Source organism: Sorex araneus, chromosome 4 (genome assembly GCF_027595985.1).
Source record: "Sorex araneus isolate mSorAra2 chromosome 4, mSorAra2.pri, whole genome shotgun sequence".
In the NCBI taxonomy this organism is placed as follows: domain Eukaryota; kingdom Metazoa; phylum Chordata; class Mammalia; order Eulipotyphla; family Soricidae; genus Sorex; species Sorex araneus.
In genome coordinates this window covers 185,224,861-185,234,910 of record NC_073305.1, presented here as the reverse complement: position 1 = coordinate 185,234,910, position 10,050 = coordinate 185,224,861, and the positions used below count along the sequence as shown (strand labels likewise).

Genomic DNA, 10,050 nt, shown 5'->3' with positions numbered 1-10,050 from the left:
GCCAGGAGTAACCCCTGTGCATCGCCGGGTGTGACCCAAAAACAAAACAAAACAAAAAAAACCTCGTTGCTGGGAAGTGGGGAGGTGGCGGAAGGAGCTAGAGCACAGTGGGGAGGGCACTCGCCTTGCTCGTGGCTGTCCCGGTCAACCCCCAGCCCTGAGTGGCCCCGAGACAGCCGGGAGTGGGCCCTGAGTGCAGAGAGCAGGGGTAAGCTCAGAGCTTCGCCAGCTGTGTAAAATAAATAAACCGCATGGCTGGGATTTTTCAGTAGAGAGTCACTAGTAGGAAGTAGCTCGTCTTTTAGTTTTAGCTCCCAGGGTTCCAGTGTGTCTTGTGCATAACGAGACGAGGTTTCAACCTTCGTGCTGGTTCTGTTCTTCTGCAGTTTGGTCATCACAGGCCAAGCGGAGGCTGGCTTCCTGGCGCCTGTGAATGATGCTCTCTGCAGGGGCGTCTGCCGCTCCAGGGACCCTGGAGCTCGGGGCTGCTTTTCTGTCTGAGCAGTGGGCGCGGGGTGGCCTGGGCTCTCTGGGAGGGCCGCCGGGGCGCTCAGTGGCCTCCGTGCCTGTCCTCCGCAGTGCTCATCCGAGAGGTGGTGGAGAGGAGGCTGGCGGCGTTCGAGTGGAAGGAGGGCAAGTTCCCGTACAGGAGGACGGACACGCAGGACGCCTGGCCCGAGCCCCTGGACAGCATGCAGATGCCCTTCCCCGCCCCGGAGCAGGCCGGGGTGCCGCCGCAGCCCCCCTTCGTGGGCACAGACACTTCGCAGGCGAACGTTTACCAGGGAAATTACTGGGGCCCGGCACCCCAGGACATGAACTTCCTGGACGAAGCCTGGCAAGACCCCGAGGAGGGGGGAAGCCTGTAGGGGCGCGCGGCGGGGAGGGACGGGCCGCCCGCGGGCGAGCGGGGAGTCGAGGGAATTATGTCGCAGCTACCGCAGAACTCGTCTGGAGAGCTCTGCACATCAGATCTGTTGAAATAATAAAACTACTTTCAAGAAATCAAAGCCTTTGTGTAGTGGTCAGCTCTGCCCGTGGTGCGGGGGGCCCGCCAGCTCTGCTGAACCCCAAGCCCCGAGCCCTGCTCGCACCCTGGCCAGCTCTTGTGTGCGTGTGTGTTTGGGGCTCCACCAGGAATGGCTATGGATTTGGTAGTGAGCGTGGCAGGCACACGGCGGGTATATACAGCAGTGGTGGGCACACGGTGGGTATATACGGCAGTGGCAGGCACACGGCGGGTATATACGGCAGTGGCGGGCACACGGCGGGCACACGGCAGGCACATGGCGGGTATATACGGCAGTGGCGGGCACACGGCGGGCACACGGCAGGCACATGGCGGGTATATACGGCTGTGGCGGGCACACGGCGGGCACACAGCAATCACATGGCGGGCACACGGCGAGCACACGGCGGGCACACGGCGGGCACACAGTGGCTGACTGCTGCCCGGGACCCAGAGCCGAACAGGCCTGAGAGCTGAATCAGGCCTCTGGTTGGGTGATAAATTGTTCGGTCCTATTTGCTAGTATTTTGTGTGTTACTGTTCTGTTGCTGGTATTCATCTGTGTTCATCAAGGACGCCACCAGCCTATAATTCTTTTTGGTGGTGTCTCTGTCTGCTTTCAGTGTCAGGGTGATGTTTACTTCATAAAAGCTGTCTGGGAGTGTTTCTGTTTCTTCAATTTTTGGAAGATCCCGTAAAGGATTGGCAGTAAGTCCTCTTAAAGGTTTGAAAAAAATCACTAGTGAATCCATCTGGACCTGGATTTTTGTTTTGGGGAAGACTTTTGATTGACATTTCAATTTCCCCAATAGTGATAGGTCTGTTCTTTTATTCCAAACCATCCTTTCTCAGCCTTGGGAGGTCATAGAAGCCCAGGAATTTTTCCATTTCTTTAGATTATTTCATGGCATGATCATTCTCAGAGTAACCTTTGATGATCCTTTGAGTTCCTGTGCTGTCTTTTATGATGTCCCCTCTTTTATTTTTATTCAATTTATTAGGGTTCTCTATCTATCTATCTATCTATCTATCTATCTATCTATCTATCTATCTATCACTATTTCTATCTCTTCCTTGTTTATTTTTTTCAAAGAACCAGCTCTTGGTTTCATTGATCTTCTGAATTGGATTTTTTTTTAGATTCCAGTTCATTAATTTCTGCACTACATTTTATTATTTCCTTCCTCCTGCCTGCTTTGGGTTCATTTTGTTGGTCATTTTCCAGTTTCTTAAGTTGGCAGTCAAGTTAATTTATGTGGGCCCTTCCTTCCTTCCTGATGAATGCTTACATAACAATGAACTTTTAACACCACTTTTGCTGCATCCCACAAGTTCTGAGGTAATGTCCTCGTCCTCATTTCTTCCATGATTTTTTCCATTTTTTCTCGACTTTCTCTCTGACCCACTGGTTTCTCAACAATGAGCTGTTAGCTTTCCAGGTGTTTCAGTTGTTTCTCCACTTCTGTTTGTGATTAACTTCTACTTTCAGTGCATCATGATCTGAGAAGACAGTTGATGTGATTTTATTTCTATGCTCTTGACTTTGTGGAACTATTTTTTCTCCCACCATGTTCCCTATCTTGGATGACCCATGAGCATAGGAGAAAATGCTTATTAGCTTTTTAACAATGAGAAAGATCTATATGTATCTATGAAACCCTGTCTTCCTTTTCTTCCTTTGAAACAAGTATTTCCTTACTGAGCTTTAGTCTGACAGAGTGGTGTTGAAGTCTCCATCTGCTATTGTGTTGCTATCATGTCTTTCTTTAGATCTATGAATAGTTGTTTTAAGGATTTTGCTAGTCCCTCATTAGGTGCATATACATTTAGGGGTGTAAAATTGTTACTACAACTTTAGTAAACCTTCGATGAGGATTTGAGATTGATTAGCTTCTACAATTCAAATGCTGCATTACAGTAACCCACTCCGTTTGCAAGTGTTGTCTAAACATTCCAACCGTGCTTTGAAATTTCATCTTGTCATTCAATTCCATGAAAGATATGGACTCTGCAGACCCCACTCTAAAATTAGAGATGTCAGTGCATCCTGCTCCATCCTAAGAAGAAACAAAAACAGTTGCAAGGTTCAAGAGCTGATCGTGGGACCAGGGAGTTCATCAGGGAGGGCATTTGCCTCGCACAGGACTGACTCAGTTTCGATCCCTGGCATCCCATATGGTTCCCCAAGCACCACCAGGAGTAATTTCTGAGTGCAGAGCCAGGAGTAACCCCTGAGAACAGCTGGGTATGGCCCAAAAACCAAAACATAACAAAACAAAAAAACTGTTCATGAGAAAGCTTAGAGGAAAGGATAACATATTATTCTCTGGAGGAAATACTTTGGATGGAAATGTAAACTTAAGTTTAAGAAGAATGTCTCACCCCAAGTGAAAACAGCCTGGAGCGGAGTCCAGGAATTATATAGAATTATTATATATTATAATGGAATATTATAATACATGGTTATAATAAAGGAATATAGGTGTGTGCAGAAATAAAAGCAATCAAAAGTTTAAGGCTACAGTATATTAAATATAAACTCTACGAATTCATTAAAAATATATCTCAGATCAATGAGTGGTTATTGTTATATGGATTTATAAATACTCAACATTTTTTCTTGGTGCTAAGTGTTTTTTCTTTTTAGATGATGTTAATATCCATACTGACCACCAGGGGGCAGTAAATCCCTAAAGTCAAGTTAATGTTCTCTCGGATCAAGCAAAGAGACCTTGCTAGAGAGTTCAAAACATATTCTTGGAAGTGTCCTAGGTGTCTCCTTACTCACACGGAATGTTTCAACTCTGGAGGGGCCATCAAGGGACTTCATCCAGCATCTCAGATCCATGACCATGTTAGTTTTAGAATGGACTCCACCATTGTCCAGTCTTCCTTACGATTCCGGATTAACAAGAGTTCACTTGAGTCGGTGTTGAGCCACTTGAAAGGACGTTTGTTTTGTGACTGCCCCAGGATAGCAGTTCTGCCTGTCTCAGTTTAATCTCCCCAGGCCCCGACTGATCAATGCTGAGTCAATTACGCAGTTCTAGACAGATGTCATTATCAGAAATTCCTTTTATACTGATTGAAAATCTGTCCCATTTAATAATACAAAAAGATCCATCACAGTGTTGCCTAGCGCAGTGCTTCCTATAACCGCCAGGACATGGAAACAACCCAAATGTTCTATGACAGATAAAGAAATTGTGGAATATACGCACAATGGAATTCTACACCGCCAGAAGGAAAAAAAAAAAAAGAATTCAAGCAATTTGCTGCTTCAAGGAGGGACGGGGCGAGTATCGGTGCTGAGGGGAGTTAAAGCAAGAGAGATGGACATTGAATGGTCTCTCTCATATGTGGGAGACTAAGAAGCATAATAGAACAACGAATACCCAAAGAACATGAGACAGTCGGAAGCTTGCCCCCTGGGGGCAGGGAAGAGAGCACTGCAGCAGCCCCAGGAGGGAAGCGTTGGTCTGGAGGAAGAGGAGCTGACGTTTGGGACATGGAGCATGGAGCACTGTCCGTTGCTAATGCTCAGCAACATTACTGAAACCAGAGTTATGTTACAAGGCGCCTCTCAGGAGGAAGGCGGGTGGGGGGCGGGGCAGGCAGTGCGGAGGAGGGAGCTGGAGCCCGGTGTGGGATGGGTGTGGAAACACTGTATTCCGGAGACCAGTCATGAAGAACTGGGTAGTTCACGGTGAATTCATTTTACAAAGAGAAGAAAAAGATGAAACCACGTCGTGGGCTGCAACTTGGCTAGAACTGGCGGGTGTCCTGGTAACCAAAATTAGCCAAAGGCAAGAGCTACTGGCCGATTTCACTTATCTGTGGCCTGGAGAAGTCAAACAGGGGACACTATCTCGGGCCAATCAGCCCTCGGCCCTGGGTTACTGGAAAGAGAAAGAGTGGGGGCGGGGAGTGGCACGGCGACGGGGTGGGGGAGGATGGGCTGAACTGGACGTGACGCTGGACACCCGGCACGCTGGAGGCGGGGAGGGAGGGGCCTGTGCGCCTCAGACCCTCCACACCTCCGGTAAGCCACAGCCGTGCAGGCCTGTCCCCTTCATCACCGCGGCTGTCTGCTGATAGTTATGCCACCCTCAGTCCCTCCCAGGGGACAGATGCAGACCAGCTCCTTGACCTCAGGCTTATGCTACATTCCAAGAAGTCGGAGCTTTTCCCTATCTTGTTTTTCCATAGAATATCACTCTTCCCAATTACCCCTCTGATGGGATAGTTCCACAGCTGAGGTTTGGGGGGGGGGGGGTTTGCTTTTTGGGTCACACCAGGCAATGCACAGAGGTTACTCCTGGCTCTGCACTCAGGAACCACTCCTGGCGGTGCTTGGGGGACACAGGGGCTGCCAGGGATCGAACCCAGGTCAGCCGCGTACAAGGCAAACGCCCTCCTATTGCTCCGGCCCGTTCCACATCTTTCTCACTCATCACACTGAATTCCTCTTTGGTCACTGCCATCTTAAAGCCCGTGTCCCAGGACTGGCCGTGCTACTGAGGCAGAACCAGACCCAGCAAGGGTGTGGGACTAGGATCCCTTGGAATGTGACACCACCAGCTTGTCTGCCTTATTTACATCCTCTAATTTCAAATATGTAGACGTCTTACTTTGCGCAATGTATATTATGTAGCCCATCTCCTTTGGAGCTTGTATAACATGTAGACTTCCTCACTTTAGGGAAGTCACAGCAAGAAGTCGCAATGTCACGAAGTCCTCAGGCTTAGCAGGGAAGCATCCGAGCTCTCCCGGCCTGCATTAACAATCCAGTGACTTGATGATTAACCCCGAAGGGCATTCGTGGGGGTGTATTAACGAGAAGGGAGGAGCTGGCACGGGAGCTAACCCGGAGGATGGAATAACATCCATGAGAGAAGACAGACGGCGCAGGAAACAGCTGCAGGGACCAATCCCCACCGGCCGCCGCCTCTGCATCTCAGGACAGAAGTGCATGTTTGTGGGGAAGTATTTCTGGAATGGTGGTGGAAGGACCTGTGAGAAGCTGTCCTCCGGGAAAACAAAGGCAAGTTAAAAAACAACAATAGTTCAAAAATGTTCAGGACTCTGGAAATTGACCAAAGATTTGCAACGTTTATTTTTGTTGTTGGTGGTGGTGGTGGTTATTTTTTTTCTTTTTGGGTCACACCCAGCGATGCACAGGGGTTACTCCTGGCTTTGCACTCAGGAATTACTCCTGGCGGTGCTCAGGGGACCATATGGGATGCTGGGATTCGAACCCGGGTTGGCCACGTGCAAGGCAAACGCCCTACCCGCTGTGCTATCGCTCCAGCCCCTGCAACGTTTTTTTTAATGCCTGAATCTGAGTGAGAATAATAACGGTCTGTGGCATTTCAACTTTCTCTTGACCCAAACTCATTCTTCCTAGCTCTGTGATAACCAAGAAAGCCAGCTGACTCGGAGAAGGCGGCCTCACAGCCACGGGAAGGAAGAAAAGAGGCTTAGGGCTTCCCCCAAAATCCCACCTCCACTCCCCAAAATTGCCACTCTCTGAACTATTGAGAAATTCTACTTACTGGGCTTATTACTTGGCCTGACTTGGAGCTCAGTGAGGAAAGACTTAACATAAGAGCTTTTGTAAAAGAAAATTTATTGGCAATTGCTTGACAGAACAGATCTCTGAGGGGGAAAAAATTGGAGCAAGGAGATGCCTGACCAAAAAAGGAAACAAAAATGGGGCTGAGACTGTCCAGCGGGGGCACGTCTGAGACTCCACGGGCAGTGCTCCTTCAGCGCTCTCCAGCTGGCCATGGGGCTCCGCACAGGCAGGAAGGGAGAAACGTCAGTTACCAACTACAAAAATACTGAAGACGTGCCCGATCCGCAGAGAACCTCCGGCGAGGAGCGGAGACTGGACAGCGCGGAGCATTGCATCGTTTCTGTCTCCTCACTCCCTGGCCCCGAGGACGACTGAGAGTGGCCGCAGTGGCCGTACGCAACCCAAAACACTGACTGCAGAATTTTCTCTGGGCCACTGAAGAGAGAACAGGCTGGGCGGATGGAGGCAAGGTGAGCCGACCCTGACTGTGGCTGACCCCGTGTGATCCCTGACACCAGCTGGAGAAACACTCCTGAGCACTGTCAGGTGAGGTGCCAACCCACCAGGAAGAGAGAGACAAAGTGCATTGACCATGTGAAGAGGCGAAGGCTTTGGCGGCAAGATAAGGCCAGTCGCTGATGTGCAGGGTGACGTTTTTTTTTTTTTTGTTTTGTTTTTTTTTGCTTTTTGGGTCACACCTGGCTATGCACAGGGGTTACTCCTGGCTCTGCACTCAGGAATCACTCCTGGCGGTGCGCAGGGGACCATATGGGATGCTGGGATTTGAACCCGGGTCGGCCGTGTGCAAGGCAAATGCCCTACCCGCTGTGCTATCGCTCCAGCCCCAGGGTGACGTTTTAGTTTGCTTTTGGTTTTTTTTTTTCCTCCTTGGGTCACACCCAGCGATGCTCAGGGGTCACTCCTGGCTCTGCTCTCAGGAATTTTCCTGGCAGTGCTCAGGGGACCATATGGGATGCCGGGAATCAAACTCAGGTCGGTTGCATGCAAGGCAAACACCCTACCTGCTGTATTATCACTCCTGCCCCAACAACATTTTAGGTTTTTTTTTTTCTTTTTGGGTCACACCTGGCAATGCACAGGGGTTACTCCTGGCTCTGCACTCAGGAATTAAACCTGGAGGTGCTCAGGGGAGCATATGGGATGCTGGGAATCGAACCCGGGTCGGTCGCGTGCAAGGCAAACGCCCTACCCGCTGTGCTATCGCTCCAGCCCCAACATTTTAGTTTTTTAAAATGCCCAACTTTCAGTGAAACTGTATGAGACATGGAAAAAACAGGAATTAGGGTTCATGCAGAAGTGAGGGAAAAGCAAACAGCAGGAACTTCTTGAGGAACTATGGATTTTGAACATGTCAAAGAGATTAATCAGCTGTTATAAAAGAACTAAAGGAAACCGTGTCTTAAAGAAATAAAGGATGAAGGCATAATCTCATCAAATAGTGAATAAAAAAGTAAAACTGAATGCCAAGAGATAAAACATCTTTCAATAAAAGAGAGATTAGGTGTTGAAAATTACAGTAACTAAAATGAAAAATTCATATAAGACCTCATAGTAGGAGGAGGAATCCATGGAATTTAATTTAAGTCCATTGATACAATCCTCCCTGAGGAACAAAGGAAAATGAATGAGGAAAAAAGGAGGAGTTGCAGTGATTTATGGCTCATCATGACAAATCCAACAAATATATGTGGGATATCTCTGAAGGAGAATAAAGAAGAAATGGGCAAAAAGAGCATTGGAATAAACCATATAGCAGAAAGCACCCACTCATAATTTGGTTTTTAAATTATTCTTCACATTTCTTATTTTATTATTCTTGACAGTTGCTCAATAAATTCTATAAGCAGATTCACAACTATACCATTATAGTCAATCTTTATGTAGAAAACTCGGGGCTGATATGATTGTACAGCAGGTAGGGTGTTGGTCTTGAACACAGCTGACCTGGGTTCAATCCCCAGCACTACACAAGGCCACCCAAACCCTGTCAGGAGCCCTGAGCACCACTGGGTGTGGCCCAAGAATGAAAAAAAGAAAAAGAAAATGCAAAAGAATCATCATCAACAACAAAAACCTTCTGGAACCTAATAAGTATAGTTATCAGGGATGCAATTACTATAAGCTATACAATTACTATATGAAAGTCAATTCCTTTCTTGTATGCCAGCAATTAATAAGTAGATTAGAATTAAAAACACAATGCTGTTACAATTAGCACACCTTTCCCAAATAAAGCAAGGAAAAAATAGTTGGAATAAAATGAGTGCAAAATGTGTGAGGAAAACTATAAAGCTCTGGTGAACAAAACCAGCGAAATCACAGCATTCCACTTCGGGGCCGGAGCGATAGCACAGCGGGGAGGGTGTTTGCCTTGCACGTGGCCCACCAGGGTTTGATCCCCGGCATCCCATATGGTCCCCCAAGCACTGCCAGGAGTAATTTCTGAGTGCAAAGCCAGGAGTAACCCCTGAGCATTGCTGGGTGTGACCCAAAAAGCAAAAAAAAAAAAAACAGCATTCCACTTCATAATAGTCAAATTGCTACTTCTCCCCAAGTGTATAGAATCAATGAAACCCTAATCAACTCAACAGTAATGTGGCAATCTGATTTAAAATTGGGAAATAGATCTGAATCGAACTTTCTCCAAAGAATTGAAACAAATGATCCATAAGTATATGAAAAAGTGTCAATGTCATGAATCCTCAATAAAATGCAAGAAAAGGAAATAAAAATCATGTACTATTGGGGCTGGAGCGATAGCACAGTGGGTAGGGCATTTGCCTTGCATGCGGCCAACCCGGGTTCGATTCCCAGCATCCCATATGGTCCCCTGAGCACTGCCAGGAGTTATTCCTGAGTGCAGAGCCAGGAGTAACCCCTGTGCATCGCCGGGTATGACCCAAAAAGCAAAAAAAAAAGTCATGTACTACTTTATTCCCATTAGGACAATTAACTTTTTGTTTCGTTTTGTTTGGGGATCACACATGGCTGTACTCAGGGCTTACTCCTGTCTCCGTGTTCAGAGATCACTCTTGGTCATGCTCAGGGGACCTTGTGGGTGTTGTGGGTCAAACAGGGTTGGCCACGAACAGAGCAAGCATCCTGTCCCCTGTACTATCTCTCAGGTTCCAGCCTTTTTTTCTTCCTTTTGGGTTACACCCAGCGATGTTCAGGAGTTAATCCTGGCTCTGCACTCAGAAATAACTCCTGGCGGCACTAGGGGGACCATATGGGATGCCGGGGTTTGAACCTGGGTCAGCCATGTGCCAGGCAAACGCCCTACCCGCTGTGCTATTGCTCCAGCCTCCAGCCTCTTTTGATATGGGAAGCAATACCAAGAATTTGTGAGGATGTAAATGAATTAGGAAACTCATCCATTGCTGATTGGGAGTGTAAAGTGGAAGTCACTTTAAATAACTACTTACAGTTTCTTGAAATTTTA

At 47.7% G+C, this 10,050-nt stretch overlaps 1 protein-coding gene across 1 annotated transcript in view; it reads left to right on the top strand.

Moving 5' to 3' along the window:
* The window catches only part of RSPH3 (radial spoke head 3), a 19,996-nt gene extending 19,077 nt beyond the window's left edge, over positions 1-919 (top strand). The window contains exon 9 of the mRNA XM_055136750.1: positions 580-919. Within this exon, the coding sequence (XP_054992725.1) occupies positions 580-869 (290 nt within the window). The 3' untranslated portion in view covers positions 870-919. The remainder of the gene's footprint in view (positions 1-579) is intronic.
* The last annotated feature ends 9,131 nt before the right edge of the window (positions 920-10,050 follow it).